A 25,207-nucleotide genomic window follows, 5' to 3' on the forward strand; every position below is an offset into this window, starting at 1 on the left:
GTCAGTTTTTGTGGATGGATGGATGAATACTGGGAGGGAGATGGCTCTTTCCTACCTCTATTTGATTTACCCCGAATCCTCCTTAGGGAGGCAGCTCTGTGCAGGTGAGAAAGTCAGACCCTGGCTCGAATCTTGGGCTTGGGGCTTCCTAACTGTAGCATCTTGTACAAGATCTTTCCTTATGATTAAGATGAGAATGTTGATCTTCATAAAATGGGGATAACTGAGCTTTACCTCATAGAATTGTTGAAGGATGAGCTGAGCTAATCTGGCATATGGTAAATTCTTAGTATTTCTTAAATAAATGAATGACTGACCCTGAGAGGCTCCAGATCTAAGTTTGACTCACCTGTGTCCTGGTAGTGCCTGTGATTCTGGGCACTGGTTTTCTTTCCATGTAATGGTGTCCCATTGTATCCTGACATGGCTTCATAATCATAATCAGGTATCTTTTTGAAGGCTGGTTTCATTTCTGGGGTGCTTGTTCCATCCCTCATACTTAGCGGATCTGTCTCTGAAGATGGCCTCCCATTTGATTCTAAGTCACAATCTGTGAGGCGTTCAAAAAATGTCTTCTGTTCTTGAGTTACTTGCTGTGTAGTGACTTCGTACAGTCTTGTTAGAAATTTCCACTCAGTCAAAAATCCCTTCCTGGATTTGGTTTGCTGGGTTGGAGGTACTTGCTGGGCTGTGTGGTCTGATTGTTCAGTTCTTTCTTGGGATGTAAATTCAGCCTGGACAGATGGTCTCTTTTTGAGTCCAGGCATAGCCTGGGTGGTAGGTGTTAATTCTGCATCTTGTTGAGCTAGAGATGGTCTAGATCCTGACTGGGCTACATCTCTGTCTCTCAATTCTGGTTCCTGTTGAGTTGTACACGCTTGTCCTGGCCCATGTCCTTGCTGAGAAGCAGCTTCCTGTTGTTTGGCGTACACCTTTTGCGTGGAGGGTGATTTCTGTAGTGTAAGAAATTTCAGATGCAAAGCAGATTTTTGTTGGGCTCTAGTTTCTTGCTGGAATTCAGCTTCATTTGGGGCAAGGGGCTCCTGCTGGGTGAGGGGTCTTTGCTGTGATGCAAACTCCTGTTGGGTATTGGATTCGTGCTGAGGTTTCAATCCTGAGTTGGCTGAGGGCTCTGGCTGGGTTATAGGTTTCTGGTGTGGCTCAGGTTCCCAGTCTGACATGGATACTGACTTAGAACCTAGTTCCACTGTTGTTATTTCCCTCATGGGAGATGCTGATCTTCCAGGTTTCATCCTCCTGGCTCCCCCAACCCCAGGCCTCCCTCTTCACGGATCTGTCATGATGCCATTGCCCTTCATGCTGGCATCCCTGGTCTTTCGTTTTAAGGCATCTGGCTAGGTGGTGGATCCCTGCAGGCTCCCCACTCCTGGGCCAAGTGATAAACTTTGTGCCTTCTACTTTGGGTGGGAGGGATTAGGAACAGGAAGAAGCTGTGTGCCCAGCACTCTCTTACCAGAGGGAGGGGCTTGCCCTCTTGTGTCATAAATAGAGCCCCACCCCACTCAATACTCAGTTGAAATGTACTTTCTCATAAGGCAAGCGTAGCATCCCAATTTACTCTTCTGTTTCATCTGGGGAGATAGAAAACCAGATTCTGGATGAGTGTTCCTTGATACCCCCCCCTTCTGATGTTTGAGGAAAGAGCTAAAGGGGGAGGCAGTCTCTATACTTGTAATATATTTTCCCTCTTTCTTCATTCTTAAAAGTGGCTACCAGTTTAATCTTTTTATAGTGATTTCACTTCCTTACTAAGAAAACCCTATGAGGTCCTCCCATTTTTACAACTTGAAGCTCTTTTGAATGGCATTGGAGATCCTCCACACCATCTTTCTAGAAACCCACAGAATACAATGGCTATTGATGATGACGATAGCAATCATATACTGAAGGCAGCCTATATGCTAGGAAACTGTGACTTTTTTTAACCTACATTTTTCCTTAATAAGACAATGTCTGATTCATGGCTATACCTGCTTTGCTCCACCTACTCTTACTTCAGAAAGGTTTGTTGAATGAGTGAAAGAATAAAAAGTTGGGCAGTGGAGAAAGATTGAGGGTCATGGGCAGGGAGAAGTAGGTGGAGAATCCGGGTTGGGTTGGCGTGAACAGGGTAAAGTGAGTCATCTGGATTCAATGTGAGTTGTCAGATCCCATTTAGAAGAAATGATTTTGACCTAGTACATTTTAAAACATTTATTGATTTCTGTTTGCTACTTCCCAGGTGGTATTTAATGGAAAGTGAGACCAGCAAGGAGAGTGGGGTTTCCTAGATCCTTTCACATAGTTAAGCTGAAGCCCAGGTAAGGGAGGGCACAGAAAAAGACTGGCAAGAGGAGGCTGCACTAGAGGGAGCAATAATCCATGATGTTGGAAAAAGTGCCATCTGATGGGACTGGAATGATGGTGGAGGTGGGGGGACCGGGAGTGGGGAAGAATAAGAACATGCTTTGTGTCCACTGCCTTTTGGGCTGAGAATTTGAATGTGGAGCGAAGGCTCTCATCTCAGAGCTCTTACAAGGGCAGAGCAAAGCTTTCTAATTGACATCGTTGGAGAAATTGCCAGCAGGCTTTGGAATGCTTGTTGGACTTCTTGTGGTGCCTTCGGTGTCCTAGGGTACAAATAAGCGGGGGGGGGGGGGAACAATGTTAAAAGCAGGTTTAACATTTATTAATTTATTTTTTTAGTTGTTGATGGACATTTATTTTATTTATTTGTATGTGGTGCTGAGAATCGAACCCACTGCCTCTCGCATGCTAGGCAAGCACGTTACCACTGAGTCACAACCCCAGCCCTAAAATTGAATTTTTATGAGTGCTTTTTTTTTTTTTTGATACTGAGAATTGAACCCAGGGGTGCTTAACCACTTAGCCACATCCCCAGCCCTTTTTAATATTTTATTTAGAGACAGGGTCTTGCTGAGTTGCTAAGTGCCTTGCTAAGTTGCTGAAGCTGTCTTTGAACTCAAGGTCCTCCTGCCTCAGCCTCCCAAGCTGCTGGGATTACAGGTGTGTGCACCTGGATTATGAGTGCTTTTAAAATTATAAGAGTAAGAATCATACAGTGGAAACATTTTAAATGAAAAAAATATATCCAGCAAAAAGCAAAAGGCTTCCTATAACCTCAACACTACACCCTCCTCCTTAGAGATAACCATCATTAAAAGTTTGTCAAATATTTTCCCAAACCTTTTAATAAACACAATAGTTTAAAAAATAAAAAAATATGTCATATGTATTGCTTTGCCCTTCACCTTGAACAAATATTTTATTATAAAAAATATTATGCATATGTAGAAATTCATAAAGATATGTATAGAGGCAGAACTCTCATAAATGGGATTAGTACCCTTATAAAAGAGGCCGAGAGAGCTGGTTCGTCCCTTCTGCCATGTGAGGACACAGCTAGGAGCCATCATCTATAAAGCAGAAAGTGGGCCCTCAGCAGACCCTGAATCTACTGACACCTTGATCTTGGGCTTCCCAGTCTCCAGAACTGTGAGAAATGAATTTCTGTTGTTTAGAACCATCCCATCTATGGTATTTGGTTATAGCAGTCCAAATGGAATAAGACAGTACGTGATGGCTGGGCATGGTGGGTGCCGGGTTTCTGTTCTAAAAGGCTCAGGGGTCACTCCAGTTAAACTGGGCTGCGCAAAATAACCACACAAGAGACACAAATACCTTTTTCTTTGGGGTGGGGCTCCTATGACCTTAAGGGTCTGCAGAAAGAGAGAGAGCTCGAGAGCACGCGGAAGCTATGTAAATGAAGCAAGGGGTCAAGTTTCAAGGGGCTGAGTCTATCTTCATGATGTCCCCTGTCAGCAGGTTGACTGACACTTGGGTAGGCCACACCCAAGGGCACAGTAATCTTCCATGGAAGATTCTATCTTAAACAGGGCAAGGGGTTATATTACAAAGGAACAGGTGAGCCGGGGAAAGCTCTGCCACATTTCTTCGACTGAGCGTCTCAGCACCCAGCCGGGGAGTGTGACTCAGTCATGTGTAAGGTTGGTCTCCCACAGTGGCACACACCTGTCATCCCAGCAGCGTGGGAGGCTGAAGCAGGAGGATTAGGAGTTCAAAGCCAGCCTCACCAACTTAATGAGGCCCTAAGCAATTTAGCGAGACCCTGTCTCTAAATAAAACATTAAAGGGCTGAGGGTGTGGCTCAGTGGTTAAATGCCCCTGGATTCAATCTCCATTACCAAAATAAAATAAAATAAAATAAAGTAAAATAAAGACAGTACACAAAACATACTGTACTTACTCCCTGTGTCTTGTTTTCTTCCTTCAACATTATGGAGGCAAGATTTATTTATATTGTTAGGGATTGTACATTCACACTGATGTGTGTGTAAGCGTGTGCACACATAATATTCTAATGTATTATGACTTACCTATTCATTCTACTGTCAGTGGACTTTGGTCAGTTTCCAGTTTAGGGTAGTTATGGCAATGCTGCTATGAAATTGTCATACACATCTCCTGGTGTACTTTTGAGTATATACCTGAGAGTGAAATTGCTTGGCCACATAAAGTTTAGAAAATAACCATCAATGTTTTTCAAAGTGATTTACCAATTTACACTCCCATTAGCAGCATCTGAGAGTTTCTTTGCTCTACTCTCTGGCAACACTTAAACTCGTCAGACTTTAAAGTTTTTGCCAATTTGCTGATGAAACAGTGATAATCTTGTTTGGAATTTAATTTACATTTTTCCAATAATAAGTTTGAGTGTCATTTCACATGTTTATTAGCTATTTGGATTTCCTTATCTGAGAAGTGACTGTTTAACTCTTTTAACCTATCCATTGTATTACCTGCCTTCTTGTTGTTGATTTATGAGAATGTTTTATGAATTCTCAGTACTAAATACTAATCTTTTTTGTTTTGTTTTCTTTCTTTCTTCTTTTTGTTTAATTTAGAGACAAGGTCTTACTAAATTGCTTATGGCCTTGATAAGTTGCTGAGGCTGGCCTTGAACTTGCAATCCTCCTGCCTCAGCCTCCCGAGTCACTGGGATTACAGGTGTGTACCATGGCACCTGGCAGTATGAATCCTATGTGGGTTATATATGTTGCAGATATCATCTCCAACTCTGTAGCTTGCCATTTTATTATTTTGATAATTAAAAATTTTAAATTTCAATGAAATCAGATTTATCAATCTCTTCCTTTGTGGTTTGTACATTTTGTATCCTGTTTACAAAATCCTTCCTTACCTCACAGTCATGAATATATTCTCCTATATCCTTAAGAATTGGTCTTTCAAATTTACATTTTTAAAAAAATATTCATTTTTTTAGTTATAAGTGGACACAATATCTTTATTTTATTTTTATGTGGTGCTGAAGGTCGAACCTGGTACCTCACACATGGTAGGTGAGTGCTCTACTCTGAGCCACAACCCCAGCCCCTCAAATCAACTTAAACTTATTTTTTTACTTAATATATCATGAATTTCTTTCCAGTCAATATATTATAATTTACTTCATTATTTTTGACAGCTGCAGATTTGCCCAATTTTACTTGATGAACATTTACCCCCATTTATTTTTCAAGAAAAATACTACTATAGTTTTTGTACATATCTTTTTTTTTTTTTGCTTTGTTTTGTTTTTTTGGTGCTGGGGATTCAACCCGGGGGTGCTCTACCACTGAGATACACCTCCACCCCTTTTTATTTTTTATTTTGAGATAAGATCTCACTAAATTGCTGAGGCTGACCTTGAACTTGTGAGCCTCCTGCTTCAGTCTCCTAAGTAGCCAGGATTACAGTCCTGTGCCACTATATCTGGTTTACATATGTATCTTTAATAATTTCTTTAATATCCTTAAAAGATATTGCTGGTCAGAAGGTATACTCATTTAAAATTTTTATAGGTACTGCCAAATTCACTTCCATCAAGAGAGTATAAGGATCCAGATTTATCCCATTCTTGATCATTCTTAACAGTACTAGACTAGTTGCGTGTGGTGGCACAACACTGTAATCCTGGCCACTCGGGAGGCTGAGGCAGGAGATGTGTGTCTGAGCAACAAGACAAGATCTCATCCCCCAAACTAACCAAGCCCAAACCAGCCTCCCTAGGCAGGGGAGGAGTCGTATTCTGTTGACTCTAACACGGGTGTCATCTTCAGATCTGTCATCAGATCCTAACACCCCTTCTCCCTCCACTTCCATAAGCATCGAAGGCCTAAAGCCTAGGAATCTGGCTCACCCCTTCCAGGACCCGGTGGCTGTACCCTGCTTTCCCTGTCTTCCTCTTTCTTCACAGGTCGGCACTGAGGACTCAGGGCCGAGTCGCGTGCTTTCCCTGGCCTCCACTCCTCTTCTGTTCTCAGCCTCTGCTCCATTCCTCGTGACACCCAGGAGTGACTTTGGTTTAAGGAAGGCCAGTTTGTTGAAACTTACTGGTTTTCTTCACGCCAACTGTAGAATGATCACAGGGACATCGCTTCTTTGGCAGCCCGGCCTCTGTCATGGGTTTTTTCTTAGAGGCTCTCAGGAACCAATCTGAAATAACAGGCTGCTGCTCAGACAGGAGGGTCGGTGCGTTGGAAAGTAGGGAGCCGGGCAGGCCATCTTCCAGGCCTCCCGTTTCCTTTTCTACACTGCAGTGGGGGTGGCAGAGGGGTCGACGCAGAACAGCTGGAAACCTCCAGCTATTTGAACACCAGGATTTCTGAACTGTTTTACTGACCTCTAAAGATTTGGTTTAGAGGGAGATAGCATTGGGGAAAATCACAGAATGAACAGTAAGATCTGGGCATTATCTCTTTTTTTGTACTAGGGACTGAATCCAGGGGTGCTTAATCACTGAACCATATCCCCAGATCTTTTTAATATTTTATTTAGAGACAGGGTCTCACTGAGTTGCTTAGGGCCTCACTAAATGGCTGAGGCTAACTTTGAATTTGTGATCCTCCTGCCTCAGCCTCCCAAGCCACAGGGATTACAAGCGTGCATCACTGAGCCTGGCAATATATATATATATATTGCACTAATATAAACTATAATGCACTAATTTAAAATATATATATATTTTAAATTAGTGCATTATAGTTATACATAATAGTTGGGTTTATTTTGACAGAATCATTCATGCACGTAGGCATTATCTTTGGAGGGCTGCTATACCTTGGGCAAATCATTTTACCTCTGTTTTCATTTTTTTCTTGTGAGTTCAGTGAGGCTGAGAATAGGATCTAGGATGCTTTTGGAAAGCCAGGAAAATGTGACAGTCCTTTTGGAAGACAGTCCTAGATTTTTTGGGGTAAAGAGGAAGGGGAAGAGGACAGCCTGAATTTTGGCCAGCTCCCTGCTAGGCCTTGGAGGAGTCCAGTTCTTGCCCGAAGCTCAGAAAGCAAGCCAGCAAGGGTGCTGCGTGTTTTGGACACTGAGGTCAGCTCGGAGAGCATCTGCCCTGCTCTCAGAGGGGCTCCAGGGAGAGAGCTGGGGTCACTGTGGTGCCAGGGCTGTGTCCATGCTGAGTTACTGACCTTTGCACTCACATTCTTGGCTGCCTTTCAGGAGCCTCCTCCCAGAAGCCTGGCGTTGGTCCCTGTGGCCTCTGGCGACCCCTGTTGGAAGGAAACAGGTCACTTCCAGATACCGGAAAGGGAAGGGGCCTACAGAAACCCCCTATTGTGCTACCTAGGTCAAGAATTTCCGTTTCATCTCTTTATTTGCTCTGGAGATCTAGGGTTCTTCAAGAGAGAGGAGTGTTTAAAATGGATAAAGAATAAGAGTTTTAAAATCTGGCTCAGAGAAAAGCTGAGCTGAAGGTTGGTGAAGACAGAAAGGACTCTGATGGAAGAGAGGACAAAAGGTCAGGGGTTATCAGGACTGTACACCCTCTCCTTGTCCCCTACGTTCAAATCCTCATGACTTCAGGAGTGAAAGCAAGGATCACATTATTCCATTAACCAAGATTCCCATCTGACCTCCAAATTACTGTGTTTGGATTCACAATTCCAGTTCAAACCATACGAGGATGGTATTTGCATGTGTTCCTCTGGGACAAATATACTCCGCTTTTGGCCTCTATCCAAGCTGATTTTATTGTGATAACATCTATCTGTCTGTCTATCTATCTTTTTTTGTTTTGCTACTGGGGACTGAACCTAGGGGCGCTTAACCACTGAATGACATCCCCAGCGCTTTTTTTATACTTTATTGAGAGACAGGGTCTTGCTAAGTTGCTTAGGACCTTGAAAATTTGCTGAGGCTGGCTTTGAACTCACCATCCTCCTGCCTCAGCCTCCTGAGCTACTGGGATTACAGGCGTGTAACACTGTGCTCAGCTTTAAAATTTATATATTTTTGAGACAGGGCCTTACCGTGTTGCCCAGGTTGACTTTGAACTCCTGGACTCAAGCAGTCCTCCTGCCTTAGTCTCCCAAATGGCTGGGACTGTGGGCTTGCGCCACTACACCTGGCTTTAAAATAGTTTTCTGACAATCAAGGATAATGGCTTATAGACTTGAGATTCTCACCAGCTCTCAGAGGAGGGGCTAGCGGAGGGAATCAAAACAATAAGGTGCCGAGCCCAGAGTGCACTCTGTACAGCAGTATTTCCTGTTGGAGTCGATTATGCCTTCACAGGGTTGCCTTTGTCTTTTTGGGGGGTGGGTACTAGGGACTGAACTCAGACTATTGAGCCACATCCCCAGCCCTATTTTGTATTTATTTAGAGACAGGGTCTCACTGAATTGCTTAGTACCTCACTGTTGCTGAGGCTGGCTTGGAACTCTTGATCCTCCTGTCTCAGTCTCCCAAGTCACTGGGATTTAGACTCTTAACTTCTGGTATCTCTGAATGTCTGTTTTTTGGAGATGGGGGTCCTTAAAGAGGTGATTAAGTTAAAATAAGATTGTTTGGTGGGCCCTAACTCACTGAGCCATGTCCTTTTAAGAAGATAAGATTTGGACACTCCGAAAAGACCCCAGGAGTGTGTGTACACAGCGGAATGGCCCTGCAGGGATCCAGTAAGAAGGTGGCTATTATGAACTGAATGTTCGTGTTCCTGTGAAGTGCCTATGTTGAAATCTCAATACTCAATGTATCAGGAAGCGAAGTCTTTGGGAAATAATTAGGTCATGAAGGTACAGCCCTCATGAATGGGATTAGTGCCCTTATAAAAGGGAACCCAGAAGGTTTTCTCACTCTTTCTGTCATGTAAAGACACAAGAAGCTAACTCTGTGCAACCTGGAAGAGGACTCTTATCAGAACCTAATCATACTGACTCTGATCTCAGAAGTCCTGCCTCCAGAACTGCGGAATGAACTCCTGTTGTTTATAAGCCACTCAACCTGTGGTGATTTGTCATAGCAGCCCAAACTAAGACAGCAACCATTTGCAGGCCAAGTAGAAGAACCAAACCTGTAGAACCTCTGACCTTGGATTTCCAACCTCCAGAACTGTGAGAATATAAATTTCTGTTGTCTAAGCCACTGCTCCGTCTATGAAATTTTGTTATGCTGATCCTAAAACAAAATCATTCTCCATCACTAGACTTAGAACCAACAGTTCGGTAGTCATTCAGCTACTTTGCTCCTGGCACACGGCAGGTATTTGGTAAACGTTTTTTCAAATGAGTGGCTGGACAATTGAGTTTGGAGAGGGCTCTTAGAGATCGTCTGGTCCAATTCAGGTTCCTATTTCCCAGACTTGTGCCCTTTCTGCTACACAGATGGAGGGTGTTACATCATTTCCCCAAGTGCTAGTTTTCAAATGTTCTCATGCTATTTAGAGAGTTGTAAAAGTAAACAGGCGTAGCCTCGGCTGGCTACCCTTTTCTCATATTTCACTTGGGCATGACCTCTACTCCTCAATCCACCAAAAAACCCCACACAATATAAGAGCAAGAAAGAATCTTAGAGACCATTTAGTTGAATCCCTTAATTGAGGAGGATTTTCATCCTAAATATAATACTACTATATTGGAGAAAGTTTTGAGATATGACAAAAAACTCACTGTTCTTACTAACTGTTGGTATTTTGGTGTGTGATCTATATATGGTTTTCATTATGTAGGGATAACCATAGTACACCAACGGATTTCTACCCCCCTTCATAAAGCATGATGCTATTTCATCTTCATAATAGATATATTTTTAGAATTTATTTATTTTTTTAGTTGTTGATGGACCTTTATTTTATATGCACTGCTGAGAATCGAACCCAGTACCTCACACAGGGCAGGCAAGTGCTCTCCCACGGAGCCACAACCCCAGCCCCATAATAGATATTTTTAATGACTGCAACAAGTATTTGTTTTTCAAATTATTTAACTGTTTTCCCATTGCTGAATCTTTAGGTTGCTTTATGTTTAGACACTGACAAAAGTTTTTCATTTTTACAACTTTTTCTAAATTTTGGATTATCTTCTTGGGAAAGAAAATAAAAATCTCTCTCATTGGAAGAGAGTTCCCAAAGTGGAAATACTAGTGGAAATTTAAGAACAGTTCTTGTTTCTACTTTCTTTTTTTTTTTTTTTTAAGAGAGAGTGAGAGAGGAGAGAGAGAGAATTTTCAATATTTATTTTTTAGTTCTCGGCGGACACAACATCTTTGTTGGTATGTGGTGCTGAGGATCGAACCCGGGCCGCACGCATGCCAGGCGAGCGCACTACCGCTTGAGCCACATCCCCAGCCCCTTCTTTCTTTCTTTCTGTACTTGGGATGGAAAGTGGGAGTACTTGGATGGGGCTACATGCATTAAGCTACATCCCCAGCCCCATTTATCTATTTATTTAGAAACAGAGTCTTGGTAAGTTGCTCAGGGCCTCTTTAAGTTGCTAGGTCTGGCCTCAAACTTGTGATCCTCCTGCCTCAGCCTCCTGAGTAGCTGGGATTACCAGTGTGAGCCATTATGCTGGCCTTATGGTTCTTGGCATTTTCATCAAATTGCTTTCAAAGGGCTATAACAATGAACTAAATCACTATTTCTTTTTATTTTTGGATGAGGAAACTGAGCCCCAATGACAGCAAACAAAATGCCCAAGTTCACAAAGGTAATGTTAAACCCAGGTCCCAGATCCTTAGTCTGTTGTTGTTATCATGACCCTACATGAAAGCTAGTCTCATGTAGCTGAAAATGAAGTTGCTTGGAATTGTCGTATTATGTCTTCCAAACCTCAGGCACTTGGGGACTATCTTTATGATTTTCTCTTTCTCTTGTTAACTTGTTAATTTGGGCCTTGTTAATTTGCTGAGGCTGGCTTTGAACTTGCAATCCTCCTGCCTTAGCCTCCTGAGCCACTGGGATTTATGATTTTTTCCTATAATTTATACCACCTCAACTATTATCTATTTCATATATTTCCTCTAAATTTATTTTACAAAACAGTGTCATTCTGTGTGATATTATCTGTGAAGTTACAGCTTGATCCATGCTTAGATCTTTTTCTACTATCCATTAAGACAAATTAATGAGGTAATTACTGAGGTAAAAATTTGTGAATTTATGTTTCACCTAAAATTAGTTTTGGGAAACCATGATATGTGGAATAAATATAGCCTTTATATCCAGATAGACCTGGGGTTAGCGACTGGCTTCATCACTTAACTAGACAAAAGACCCTCTGCTTCCTTGATTCTCGATTTCCCTTGAGTAAAATGAGAAGAGTAGTCTCCATTTTGCAGAGTTCTGAGGAATATACGAGGTACTGTGTGTGCAGCCAGGCCTTCAGTACGTGATGGTTATTATTGTGATTATTACTGTGGATTTCTAGTTATTTTTCAAAAATGGTGTCTATGCTGGAACATTAGGTATGGGGCTTTTTGTTAAAAGGTATTTGTTTGTAAAAAAGTTACTTGTTAGTTGTGGTACACACCTGTAATCCCAGCAATTTGGGAGGCTGAGGTGGAAGTATCACAAATTTGAGGCCAATTCAGCAATTTAGAAAGATCCTCTCAAAATTAAAAAAAAAAAGTAAAAATATATTCTTGGAATTTATAGGGCTCAGGAAGTAATATGGAGATAATAAAAAAAAAATATTAAAGTTAAGAAAAGGGTTAGGGACTTATCTCAGCGGTTAAGTGCCCCTGGGTTCAATCCACAGTACGACAACAACAACAAAAGTTACTTGTTAGGAGTTGCGGTACATCTATTACTATTTTGGTTTCCCAGTTCTACTATAAATTTGCTTTGTGATTTTAGCCAACTTAACTCATTTGTGCCTCGTTTACCTGATTTGTAAAATGTCGTACATTAGTGTTGTTATTTCCCAGCTCTGTCCATTAGAGAGTCTAGAAGTAATGGCAGCCACTAGCAAAGGTTGTATGTATTGCCCATTATTTGTAAAATAGCATTTTCCTATGAAAAGAACCTGGGTTTTGTGTAGAAGTGACTGATTTCAGGGCTGGGGTAAGAAAGTACAAGATGAGCCTAGAATATATTATAGTGTCAGAAAGCAAGGAACTGCTCAAAAAATAATGGGGATATTAAAAGATCACAAAAGTCATCCTGAAGAAGCCCCAGTAGTCAATTCAGGTATAATATGAATATAATAAATAATGATAGTAATGGATTATAACCCATAAATATCCATGAATCCATTCTGATGAAAATAGATAATTGAATCAATCGGTAAAAGGAGGAGGAATAGCTTCTCTCTCTTTTTCTTTCTTGTACTGGGGATTGAACCCAGGGGTGCTTTTCCACTGAGCTACATCCTCAGTCCTTTCCTTACTTTTTATTTTGAGACAGGGTCTTGCTAAGTTGCTGAGGCTGGCCTTGAACTTGTGATCCTCTTGCCTCAGCCTCCTGAGTCTCTGAGGCTCCCTGGGATCACAGGTGTGCTCCACTGTGCCCGGTGCTTTTCTTATGGTAGAATTCCAATGACTAAATGTAGAGGGAATGGAGGAAATGGGAAATCACTATGTGGTTAACACCACAGTAATCATCGGTGTAGGTAAGAGTCATCAATGAATTTTAAAAATTTTTGATTGGGTAAAAGTAATATGATAAGGAGTAGGATATTTGCCCAGTCTTCAAGTATCTCTCCACAGGACACTTCTTCATTACAAGGGGGAAAACTGTAACTTTACAGTGGAGAAAACCAGCAGACACAACCTTAACCGATCAACATCACTAGCAACGAGAGATGGTCGCATGCCGAGTCTCCTTCTGTGTCGTACTGAGAAGGACACATCACTTCTGTGGTATTTTTGCCCTGTTACGATTTGGATTTGAGTGTCCTCTCAGAAACTCACGTGTCAGGCAGTGCAGAAATGTCGAGAGGTGACGTGATTAGATTACGAGATCTGAACCTCATCAGTAGATTACTAATTTGAATAGACTGAGTACTGAGTGATAACCGTCAGTAGGTGGGATGTGGCTGGAGGCTGTCAATCAGTCACTGTGGCTTTGGGCTATATCTTGTCCCTGGCTCCTCTTCCTCTGTCCCCCCCTCTTCCTGGCTGTCATAGGCTCACAGCTGTCCCCCCACTGTACCCTTCCACCATGATGTTCCGTTTCATCTTAGACTGGGAGCAATGGAGTTGGCCAGCCATGGGCTGAGACTTCTGAAACTCTGAGCCCCAAATAAACTTTTCCTCCTCTAATTGTTCTTGTCAGGTATTCTGATCACAGTGATGAAAAGCTGACACATGCCCCAAATGAATAACCTGAACTTAGTCATGAGGAAGCATTGGATGAACCCAACTGGAGACATTTTGCAAAATACCTGCCCAGTATTCTTCAAAATAATCTCAAGGGCTGGGTGCACACCTGTGATCCCAGTGACTTGGGAGGCTGAGTCTGGAGGATTGGAAGTTAGAGAGCAGCCTCAGTCATTTAGTGAGACCCTATTTCAAAATAAAAAATAAAAAGGGCTGGGGATGTGGCTCAGTGGGTTCAATCCCTAGTACCAATAAAAATAAAATAATAATAATAATTATTATTATTATTATCAAGGTATGAAAGAAGGAAGGACTGGAAAACTACCCTAGATTGGAGGATACCAAGGAGACAGAGCACTTTTATTCCGTGTAGGATCTTGAATCAAACTCTGAACTAGAAAAAGGACATACATGGGATAATTAACAAAAATTTAAATGTGAATTAGTTAACATTATCATAGCAGTGCCAATCTCCTATTTTTTATAATAGTATTATGATTATATAAAAAGTTATTGGAAAAAAGTGGATGAAGGGGGGGGGAGCTGGGGTTGTTGCTCTGTGGTGAAGCACTTGCCTCGCACATGTGAGGTACTAGGTTCGTTCCTCAGCTCCACACAAAAAATAAATAAACAAAATAAAGATATTGTGTCCATGTATAACTAAAAAAATATTTTAAAAAAAGTGGATGAAGGATGTACTGGAAATCTATTTTTACAGTTTTGAAAGTATGAGAAATGAAAGGAAATAAATTCATTAGATCTCTGAGGACAAAGTGAATTAATGCGCGTGCATGTGTGTGGTACTGAGGATTGAACCCTAGGGTGCTTTACCACTGAGCTACAACCTCAGCCCTTTTTATTTTTATTTTGAAGCAGAGCCTGTCTAAGCTGCCCCGGCTGGCTTCCTGTCTCAGCCTCCCAAATAGCTGGGATTACAGACGTGAGCCACACTGAGCCAGGCAACATAGAGTGCTTAATACATGTGAGGTATTATTATAAGCAATTTTATAAATAAGTAATATTGCAAGAAATAAATAATCTGTTATTATAAGTAATTTATTTCCTAATACTCTCACATTTTTTCCTTCCCTCTCTGCTGGGAAAAGCATATTGAAAAGCACAGATGTAGTTATTTTCAAAGGTAAAGTAAAGCCGGGGGCGGTGGTGCATACTTAGAATCACAGCAGCTGGGGAGGCTAAGGCAGGAGGATCAGGAGTTCAAAGCCAGCCTCAGCAACTTAGTAAGGCCCTACGCAACTTAATGAGATCCTGTCTAAAACATACAAAGTTTAGAAAAAGGCCTGGGATGTGGCTCAGTTATTAAGTTCAATCCCCAGTATCCAAAAAAAAAGATAAAGTAAGGTCAGATTTTGTTTTGAGAATTGTTTTGGACAGTGAGAGGTGTCATTCCTTCCATTATGAATTGGCTCAGACTTTGGCAGGATTGCAAAATTGCTTGGCTGGAAGCAAATCTGGAGCCCAGCCTCCGTCCATTGCGTGATTTGTGATAGCCACACTTGGTGGCACAGAGAGCCTTCCCCAGTTCATCGTGTGTTAGGAACTGCTTTACGAATTGCACTTGGTCCGTTTATTGACCTCTATTAGATATGGAAACTGACAAACCCCCCAAACAGTGACGCCTGGGAAAAGGGGAGAGAGACAGAGAGCCACACATGGAGAGTGTCGATCCTTCCCTAGTACATTCTTTCCTGGTGTTTAAACAAACCCTGGGGAGGAGGTGTCCAGAGCATTGATCCTTCGCTAAACAAATCCTTTCCAGATACCAACCACTGACCCCAGGCCCTCCATCCATTCCAGTAAGTAAATCCCAGATACTGACTGCTGACCCCAAACCCCCTCCCATTTCACTCAGAAAAACAGACCCCAAATTCCTGAGTGCCCAAACTGACACATTCATTAACTAACTCACCTCTCAGTAGAACCTATAGAAGCCCAGTCCCCTCCTTTGTTCAGTGACTTATTTTCCACCTGGAAAGTGGGCCCATCGTTCCTGAATAAAAGGCTGAAATGATCGGTGAAGTTTGTGTCCAGCCTGGTTCTTCTGTGCTAACAACCTCTTTCTAGATGAATGCTGTAGATCATTTAATCTTCGCAAGTCCGTGTGAGAAATGTTATTTGATGTGTTTTATTTTTATCGTTATATTTGGTACTGGGGATTGAACCCAGGGGTGCTTAACCACTGAGCCACATCCCAGCCCTTTTTATATTTTATTTTGAGACAGTTATATTTTATTTTTGCCAAGTTGCTGAGGCTGGCTTTGAGCTTGTGATCCTCCTGCCTCAGCCTCCCCAGTTGCTGGTATTTCAGGCCCGCACCACTGCACCCGGTTATTTTATGTGTTTTAATATGGTAACACTGAGACTCAAAGCACTTAAATGACTTGTGGAGAGTTGGAAAGAGAGTGGTAGAGTTGGTATTTGGATCTGGGTTCTCCTAACTCAAATGCTGAATCTAAACATGTGACCAGGTTTAAGAACTATTGGAATACAGCCGTGGTTCTCCACTGGGAGTGCCCCCCCACGCCGCCCCCCCCCACGCCGCCCCCCCCACGCCCCCCCAGGAAACATTTAGCAATGTCTGGAAGTATTTTTAGCTTTCTTTTTTTAGGGGGAGGGGAATACCGGGAATTGATCTCAGGGGCACTCAACCACTGAGCCACATCCCCAGCCCTATTTTGAAGTTTTAGAGACAGGGTCTCACTGAGTTGCTTAGCGCCTTGCTGTTGCTGAGGCTGGCTTTGAATTTGCGGTCCTCTTGACTCAGCCTGGCATTTTTTTAGATTTCTTAATTGGAGCGTGTTGGGGAGGGAAGAGGTCTATGGGTAGATGCCATATTACAATACAAAGAGCAGCCCCCCCCACAACAAAGAGTTGTTCAGCCCCAAATGTCAATAGAGCTGCTATCAAACTCTGGTATCGAGAATCTCAAAGGAGCAATATTTTGCACTTGGAAACCTGAGGACTTGGCTAATATTTACTGTGTCCTGTGCTGGATAATGTGAGGGACATGGCCCATTTGTGCCACCAGGGAGGTTACAGTTAGAAGGCAGGGGCAGGGGATGGAGGGCGCACGAACACTTTCAACACAGGCAGAATATGATCAATGCAAAAAGAGAGTCAAGTTAGGGCTGAGCATGCTCCGTGAGGGTAGCACCCTATCTGTCTTGGAGGAATCTAGGGAGGTTTGGGGGAGGAGATGGTTTTGGATCTGGAGGAGGAAAACAGCAGAACCTGTTTTGGGAACAGCAGGGAGTCTGGGTGGAGCAGAGAGTCTTGGTGAGTGAGTAGAGATTCAGGGCTGGAAAAGCAGGTCCGGAGTGGAGCCCAGGCTGAGGAATGCCAAATACAGTACAAGCCATGGCACTTCAAGAAGCCCTGGGATGGGATGGTGCTCTGGAGGAGACACACACAAGGGGACAAGCTCTCCGCTGTGCACAGGGCTGAGCCACTTTGGCTATGGTGAAAACTGGAGCAGATTCAGGACTGCCTCACCACAGCTCTGCTTCCCAGAAGGTGAGCTGTTATAGGGCTTGGTACGGTCAGAACTTGTGGGTTCTGCCTGGCAGTCGCAGTTTTCTGCTTTGCCACAGTACCGTTAAATACCATTAAAAATTGTCAGTGGCATCTCCGGGGCAGTATAAGGAACACGGGACTTCCTTACCTCCTGTGAGCGTACACTTACCTTCTCATCCGGTCACCTCTGCCACCTAGTTTGGCCCTGGGGAAATTTATTACCCTTCTGGAAAAGGAGTTGGAGGGGAGAAGGGGAAATCTTGGTTGAGCTAGTGTGTGTGTGTGTGTGTGTGTGTGTGTGTGTGTGTGTGAGAGAGAGAGAGAGAGAGAGAGAGAGAACAGTATATCTTTTTTTTTTTGTACTTGATATTGAATCCAGAGGTGCTTTACCACCGAACTACACCCCTAGCACTTCTTGCTAAGGTGCCCACGTTAGCTTCAAACTTAAAGTCCTCCTGCCTCAGCCTCCGAGTAGTGACATTACAGGTGCGTGCCACAGCCCCTGGCCTTACAATAGCTTTGTAGCAAAAGGAGCTACATTTTAACACACGTGTGGCCTGTTTTAACACATTTTCTGCTCCCTTTCTCCCCCCTTCATAGAAAATCAATCTTATTTACCTGAGTTCGGGTTGCTAGAGACCATGGACATCAGCAGTAGTGGCAGAAACAGGAGGGTCAAGATCAGAACCTTCATGGTGGCTGTGGGTGGTGCTGGAAGCTACTTCCCCCCGTCAGAGGTTCCCAATTTCTTGGGACGGCCCAGGCGCAGCACTCAGGGTGGTGGTCAGCACCTCAGTCCCAGGCTGGTGTTCCCTTGGAGGGTAAGAACAGGAAAGGCACTGCTGCCCTTGTGGTTAGATAACAGACCGGACCAGGTGCTTTACGGGAATCTGGGAGGTAAAACTCGTCAAACAAAAGAAATGCAGCATTCTTAAGCACATAAGTGACTGATAACTTGGCAGCAATACCTGTTCCTTCTGGTCCTCCTCCTTACCTGCCCACCCCACCGGGTGCTCTGATATCTTCAAGACTTTTTTCTTATTCAAATTTCCTTATACCTTTCAGCGACTGTCTCTAGTGACAAAGTGGGAACTAAGGGTTGACCAGAGAGGAGGGCACGTCTGTTTTCTCTTGTTCTTCTCATTTCTATTCCTGGCAAAGGATTGGCAGCGGTAGTGGCTTGCCTGGGAAGTTGCCGGTCCTCTGTTTACCATTCTTATAGCCGGGGAAGGTGATCAGGACCCAGAAGAAGCAGTTAGTTCTCCTATGCTGCCCGGGAGCAGTGGGCAGGACCAGCCTCGCTGTTCATCAGGAAGATGGCTGGGGCTTAGCTGCTCCAGTCTAAAGGAGAGGGAACCGGCTTCAGGTCCCAGAGGGCTGGAGAAACAGGAATCCCAGGTGGGAAGGAGCCTTTCAGCCCCAGGCTGCTGAGGCTCCTGGCTCCCCACCTTGTTTGGATGCTGCTTCAGGGCAAAATTGGAAAGTTCATGATACTTATAGTAAGAGTTATTGTGATGGTCCACTTGCATGGCGGTGATGAAAGGCCTGAAATAATCGGCTTATAAGGAGGAAGATTTATTTTGGCTCCTGGTTTTTTTCAAGGTTTCAGTTCATGGCTAGTTGTTCCTGTTGCTTTGGGGCCTGTGGAGGGGCCGTAGGAGATGGTGGAGGAAACTGCTCACCTCCTGGCTGCCAGGAAGAAGCCAGGGTCTCAATGTCCCCTTCAAGGCCATACTCCCAGTGACCTCACTTAATTCTTTTCTTTCTTGGTATTGGGGATTGAACCCAGAGGCACTTAACTACTGAGCCACATCCTCAGCCGTTTTTTAAATTTTTTTAAAATTGTAGTTGGACTCCATCCTTTATTTTATTTATTTATTAATTTTTTTTTTTGGTAGTTGTAGATGGACAGAATGCCTTTATTTTATTTGTTTATGTGGTGCTGAGGATCGAACCCAGGGCCTCAAGCGTGCTAGGCCAGTGCTCTACCGCTGAGCCACAACCCCAGTCTCCTCAACCCTTTTTAGTATTTTATGGAGACAGGTTCTCTCTGAGTTGTTTAGGGCCTCACTCAGTTGCTAAGGCTGGCTTTGAACTCGCGATCCTCCTGCCTCAGCCTCCTTAGCCACTGGGATTACAGGCGTGCTCCACTGTACCCGGCAACCTAACTGCTTTCCTGGGGGCTCCACTTCCTGGGGGTTCACCACTTCCTCATGGCACCACAGGCTGATCAAGCCTTTAACATAACCGACCTTTGGGGGTCATTCACAATCCAGTCTGTGACGGTTGTGGAACTTTAGCAACTCACAAACTTGGTGTCTGTTCTGGAGACTTTAGGAATGTGTCAAAGAAGGAGGAGAGATGCAGCGTGAATGCCTGGTGGTATTTTAGAGGCGAAAGGAATAAACAACAAGGAAGTCCTACCTGGAAGCCCCCCCACTTAGAAGTGAGATGGTGGGATGACATTGGATCCCAAGAGGAGGGAAGACCCAAGGCACGGGTCAAATTCCTTTTGATTTTTGGTCGCTCATTCCTTCCCCCTCAGTTTTCAAATCATCTTGGCCTAATCAACTGAGGAGTTGGTTAGTCAGTGAAAACTGTCCTAGAATCCAAGGCTCTGGCTTGACCTGATACAAACCACTGGTGTGGCTTCTTTCTAGAAAATTCTACAAGTGGTTTTTGTTTTCAGGGGGTCAAGTCTAAACAAGGGGATAACATAGGCTTCATAAAACCTAGAGGTATAAGTGGAGTCAACTTTCAGAGACGGCAGAAGTTCACGGTGGCACGGGAGCTGGTCTCCTGGTGTGGGGCAGAATTTGGGCTGGTGGGGAGCAGAGGGGGGGATGGGGCAGAGGAGCGTCAGGAGGGTGGAGTCTGGAGCTAATCCGACTGGGGAGTGTCCCAGGGCAGCGGCTGTCCGTGGCTCATTTTGGTATTCTCAGGACTCAGGGGACTCCCGCGGGGCCTGGCGCTCCACTCCACTCCACAAATATTTGTTGAATGGAGAGATCGATCCTCCCGTAATCCCTTACCTAGGCCCTTGGAGGGTGTGTGGACTTGCAATTCAGTAGAAGGAAAAAACCTTATTGAGAAATGTGCATATGTAGGCATGGGGCCTCTGCTCCCTTCGTGGACGTGATCATCAGTCCGTGCTGAAGTCACTGTGGGGTCATGGAGCTCCTCAGACCTTCCTCCAGGTCCCCTCTCTCTGTTTACCCTGTCCCCACAGGCCCTGGCGCCCTGTCAGTTCTCTCAGTATGGTTTTCCCCTCCATGGACTTGGGGTGGGTATACCATGGGAGGGAGCTGAGGGTCCTTCAGGTTCATCGATATGAAGCACCCATCATCCGGGCGCAGTAGTGCGGGTCTGTAATCCTGGCGACTCAGGAGGCTGAGGCAGGAGGATCCAGTTCCAAGCCAGCCTCACCAATTTAGCGAGGCCCTAAGCAACTTTACAAGACTGTCTCTAAATGATATATACAAAAGGGCTGGGGATGTGGCTCAGTGGTTGAGTGCCCCTGGATTCAATCCCATGTACCAAGAAATAAACATTAAAACAAAAAAAAAACAATAAAATACCAGTAAAACAAATGGACTTTTCTCTTAGTTATATTGACAACTTTTGCTGGACATGGTGGTACACATTTGTAACCTCAGCTACTCAGGAGGCTGAGGCAGGAGGATTACGAGTTCAAGGCCAGCCTAGGCAACTTAGCAAGACCCTGTCTCAAAAAAAATAAATAAATAAAAAATGCTGGGGATGGAGCTCAGCTGTTGAACACCACTGGGTTCACTCCCTAGAACTTCAAAACACACATGTACACACACACACATACACATACACACTGACAACTCCTTATGGCCCATCTTGGGAACATTGTGTGTCCAAAGAGTCTGACTTAAAAAAAAAAAAATGTTTAGTTGTAGATGGACACAATACATTTATTTTTGTTTATTTAGTTTTTATGTGGTGCTGGGGATCGAACCCAGGGCCTCACATGTGCTAGGCAAGCGTTGTGCCACTGAGCTACCACCCCAGCCCCAAGTCTGACTTTTAAAGGTCCCCTCCCTGGAAGAAGGCAGGTGAGAGTAGGGAGCAGAGGCCGCTCTCCTTTGGCTATTTGGTTTCCCCATTCACTCCTGCAGTTGGCCAGCGTTCAAGAATCTTTGCTGACCGACTCCACGCTTCATGTTGCTGTTACTCAGACATTAATCAGTAAAGGCTGGAGCGCCTGATGTGAACCTGGTATTTGCTAGATGTTGGATACCGAGCAGAGCAAGGATTGAAGCCGTCTCTGAGCAGCTCCTGCAATCTGCAGAGCCATGGAGATGTGTTCCCCTGCCCCACTTCACGGAAGCAGAAGTTAAGGTGCAGGGAGGTCTAAGCAACTTAGCAACTCCATCTCAAAATAAAAAATAAAAAAGGGGCTGGGGATGTGGCTCAAGCAGTAGCGCGCTCGCCTGGCATGTGTGCGACCCGGGTTCGATCCTCAGCACCACATACCAACAAAGATGTTGTGTCTGCCGAGAACTGAAAAATAAATATTGGAAATTCTCTCTCTCTCACTCTCCCTAAAAAATAAATAAATAAAAAAAATTAAAAAAAAAAATAAAAAGGACTGTGGCTGTGGCTCCGTGATGAAGCACCTATGGGTTCAACCCCCAGCACAATAAACAAACAAACAAATAAAATAAAATGCAGGGAAGTTGTCTGATTAGCTTAATGCTGTTGGTCCATCTCAAGGCCATAGCATTAAAACACAGCTTTCCTGGCTTACTAGATTTTCTGTAAAATGCTGCCGCATACCCAAATGTCCTTATAGGAGAGCCAGCATATTCAGAGCAAAGTGGGAGTCCAAGACACACTCATTAGCCACAAAGAAATGCTCAGTCTAATTGTGACTGTGCAAAGGACCATCTGGAACACTTACAGTCTCTCTCCCTCTGTCTCTTTTTTTTTACACTTTGAGCTTGAAAGGAAGAACCAAGAAAATCAGGAGTGGAAGGTTTTTCACAAGGGATTAATAAAATGAATGCAAAAATGCAGCATTTACCTCTATCCTGATATTTGGCACTGAACTGTAGGCATCTGGCTTTGAATTGGGTTCCCTCCATGGCCTGAGGTCTGTGTGGCCAGGGACCAGGTCCACTTCCTCTTTGTTGTTTCCGTGCCCAGGGGCTGATAAATATCCCTTAAAAAATAAAACTAAATGATATGTGTGTGTTACAGCTGCCAAGGACAATGCTTCTCTCTGGGATTGGGAGAAGGTTAAAAACCATTTGTTAGGTATTTGGCAAAATAATAATAATAGCTTGGATCTTTTGGAACTTCATCACCATCTCCAAGACATTCAAAATAATAGAGCTGATTTTTCGGATCCTTCTTCTTTGGCTAACCAAATATTGAAGGAGTTAAATGGATTTAACCCTGGAAATATTCTTAAACACTCGGCCTGGTACATTATTGGATTGTTCTCTTTGCTGTTAATTCTCTTTTGTGTTGTGATTATAGGATGGCGAGTCTTCGGAACAAGAATGCAAAAAGAGTGAACCACTGCCTGATTTTTAAGAAAAAAAAGGGGGAATATGTGGGAAGCCATTCTCGCACGTGATTGGGCACCTCCCTGATTGGGTGTGAGGCGTTCTGGCCAAACTGTGTCAGAGCTAATCCTCAGCCTTTACAGGTGCAAGAGCCCGTCCATGTGGGGGTGTGACTGACATTGACCCTGAGACCAATCACTGACCCTGACCTTGGAATGCTGTCCCCCTCGACCTTCATTGGATGGAATTTTCCCCTGAATTTCTTGTTCCCCAATAAAAGGCCACTCTCTGGTGTGCTCTCTCTTCTGCTAGTCTGTGTAAACCTCGCTGCCCCACCGGGTGGCTCGAGGCAGGAGCCAGAGGGGAGAACTGTCTCAGATCTGGTCAAAGAAAAAGGTAAAATAAATAAATAAAACTAAATAAGAAGGATAGCTAGGCAGGCGGGACACACCTGTAATCCCAGCGGCTCTGGAGGCTGAGGAAGGAGGATCACAAGTCAAGGCCAGCCTCAGCAACTTCGAGAGGCTCTAAGCAACTTAGCAAGACCCTGTCTCCAAATAAAAAAATAAAAAGGCCTGGATGTGTGGCTCAGTGGTTAAGCGCCCCTGGGGTTCAATCTCCAGGACCAGAAAAGAAGTATAAACCTATGCAGGCATGGGGCAACTAAAACAGCACAAGTAGAAAAAATCACTCCTCCCAAATCTGCTGAGGTGGTGTGTGACTTTCTAAATACGAGTGCAGTGTGGAAACAGGTGTTCGTGTGCCTGGCTGGCCTGGTTGGAACACTCCCAGGGTTCACTTGCTGTAGGGCTTCTGATTATGTCATTTGGAAAATGGCTCAGAGAAAGCCATGGTTGGTGCATGGTCATTGTTTGCAGGCATTCAAAGCTTTGCTGTGTGAAAAGGTATTAGATTTATTTGGGGGGCAACGGAGTAGGACTAGTGTTGGTGGGCTTACATTGTTTGGTTCAGGAAGAAAAGGAGCTGTCACAGGAAAAGGTAGTCTCCTTGGAAAATTACCTGTTTGCTGGAAGAGTTCAGGGCGGGCTGGGTGACTGAAAATGCCTGTCACCATGCTTTTCTTTATGTGTGGGGTGATGCTGGGGATTGAAACCAGGAAGTGCTCCACCACTGAGCTACATCCCCCATTCTTTAAAAAAAATTTTATTTTAAGACAGTCTCACTAAGTTTCTGAGGCTGGCCTCGAATCTGCAATCCTTCTGCCTTGGCCTCCCAAGTTGCTGGAAGTATAGGCTGAGCCACTGTGTTCAGCTGTCACACAATGATTTTTCATATTACAAAGGCAGAACCTGGCTGGGAATCCAAGTTTTCCACTAATACCACATTATTGGATATTATAAAAACTGCCTTTTAAATGTAAGGTTGCTCTCGAATGCAGGCTGAACTCAATCTCTGACAGTTACCTGCAGTCATTGTGTGCAGCTGTGATTTTCTTATGGCACCTGGGACTGGATTTCACCCCCTTCCAACCCTCCCCCTCGGCTAATGAAAATGGAGTTAAGGGCACTTGCACATCATGGACACAAGGTGGCAGCATCGCCCCATTGGTGTTTCCTAGGAAGGCTGCCTGGTGTGGGCAACCAGGAGAGAGGCTGTCAGGATCAGGGTACAAAGAAGGGTACAAAGGGTACAAAGAAGGCTGAACAGGCCCCCTCCCCCTCCTGTGAAGTGACAGAATTGAGGTGAGTGTGAAATAGCTTCATTTTGGGATTGGAAGTCAGTTTAGAGAAGTGCTTTTCAAACTTCAACGTGCTTTTGGATCATTTAAATGCAGATTCTGATTTTCTTTCTTTTTTTGTAATAGAGATGGGGTGTTGCTCTGTTTACCAGGCTGGCCCCAAACCCAGGGGCTCAAAGGATCTTCCTGCCTCAGCCTCCTGAATAGCTCGACAAGAGATACATGCCACCATGCTCTCGGGGCTGAGGTTCTGCATTTCTAAAAAGCTTTTGGATCATGCCATTGCTGCTGGCTGGAGGACCACACTTTGAAAAGTAAAGCTTTAGAAGCCATTTGATTAATTCTCACTGCACCTGATTTATAGATGGAGAGAAGAAAGATTGGAGAGAGAATCTAAACGCACCTTCTTGCACTTAAGCCCCGAGCTGCTTAGTCCGGCGAACACTCCCTACATCCTGAGGCCCCCTTTCCTGTTGGTGCCACCTCCTTAGTTGAGGATCTCAAAACTCCCAAATTAACCACCCCCATTGGTCTTTGCTCAAGGTGTCCTTTTGGTTACTCCCTTACTCAGATTCTTCGATGGCTCTTCTGAAATCAATTACAAGATCAAGTTCTCTGTGTGGTTTCCATGACCTTATGACATGCGGTCAGTCTCATTTTAGCAAACTTACCTAACTTCCCTATTTTTATTTTATTTTGTTTTTGGTACTGGCGATCGGACCCAGGGGTGCTCTACCACTGAGTGACACCCTCAGACCTTTTAATTTTTTGAGACAAGGTCTCT

General features: G+C 44.0%; 1 protein-coding gene and 1 long non-coding RNA gene across 2 annotated transcripts in view; one reads left to right on the forward strand and one right to left on the reverse strand.

Moving 5' to 3' along the window:
• The window catches only part of LOC144370799 (uncharacterized), a 46,595-nt gene extending 21,840 nt beyond the window's left edge, over window positions 1-24,755 (forward strand). The window contains exons 2-3 of the long non-coding RNA XR_013430759.1: window positions 22,696-24,427; window positions 24,550-24,755. This is a non-coding gene — a long non-coding RNA (uncharacterized LOC144370799). The remainder of the gene's footprint in view (window positions 1-22,695; window positions 24,428-24,549) is intronic.
• Cxcl17 (C-X-C motif chemokine ligand 17) lies at window positions 2,200-18,336 on the reverse strand. Its single transcript, XM_078031998.1, has 4 exons — window positions 17,803-18,336; window positions 7,524-7,604; window positions 6,436-6,537; window positions 2,200-2,630 (listed from the first exon to the last, which is right to left on the reverse strand). Exons 1-4 carry the CDS (start codon window positions 17,876-17,878, stop codon window positions 2,533-2,535), a joined length of 357 nt encoding a protein of 118 aa, XP_077888124.1. The 5' UTR covers window positions 17,879-18,336; the 3' UTR covers window positions 2,200-2,532.
• Window positions 24,756-25,207: the final 452 nt, after the last annotated feature.

Source organism: Ictidomys tridecemlineatus, chromosome 15 (genome assembly GCF_052094955.1).
Source record: "Ictidomys tridecemlineatus isolate mIctTri1 chromosome 15, mIctTri1.hap1, whole genome shotgun sequence".
Lineage (NCBI taxonomy): Eukaryota > Metazoa > Chordata > Mammalia > Rodentia > Sciuridae > Ictidomys > Ictidomys tridecemlineatus.

What these genes read in the sequence shown, in the direction of transcription:
- Cxcl17 (XM_078031998.1), bottom strand. Translation starts at nt 17,878, where the DNA reads ATGAAGGTTCTGATCTTGACCCTCCTGTTTCTGCCACTACTGCTGATG. An exon ending in CCAAGAATGTGAGTGCAAAG is followed by an intron (nt 6,538 to 7,523) that starts GTCAGTAACTCA and finishes CTGTTATTTCAG; the next exon opens with ATTGGTTCCTGAGAGCCTCT. An exon ending in AGTTGGCGTGAAGAAAACCA is followed by an intron (nt 2,631 to 6,435) that starts GTAAGTTTCAAC and finishes TTTGTACCCTAG; the next exon opens with GACACCGAAGGCACCACAAG.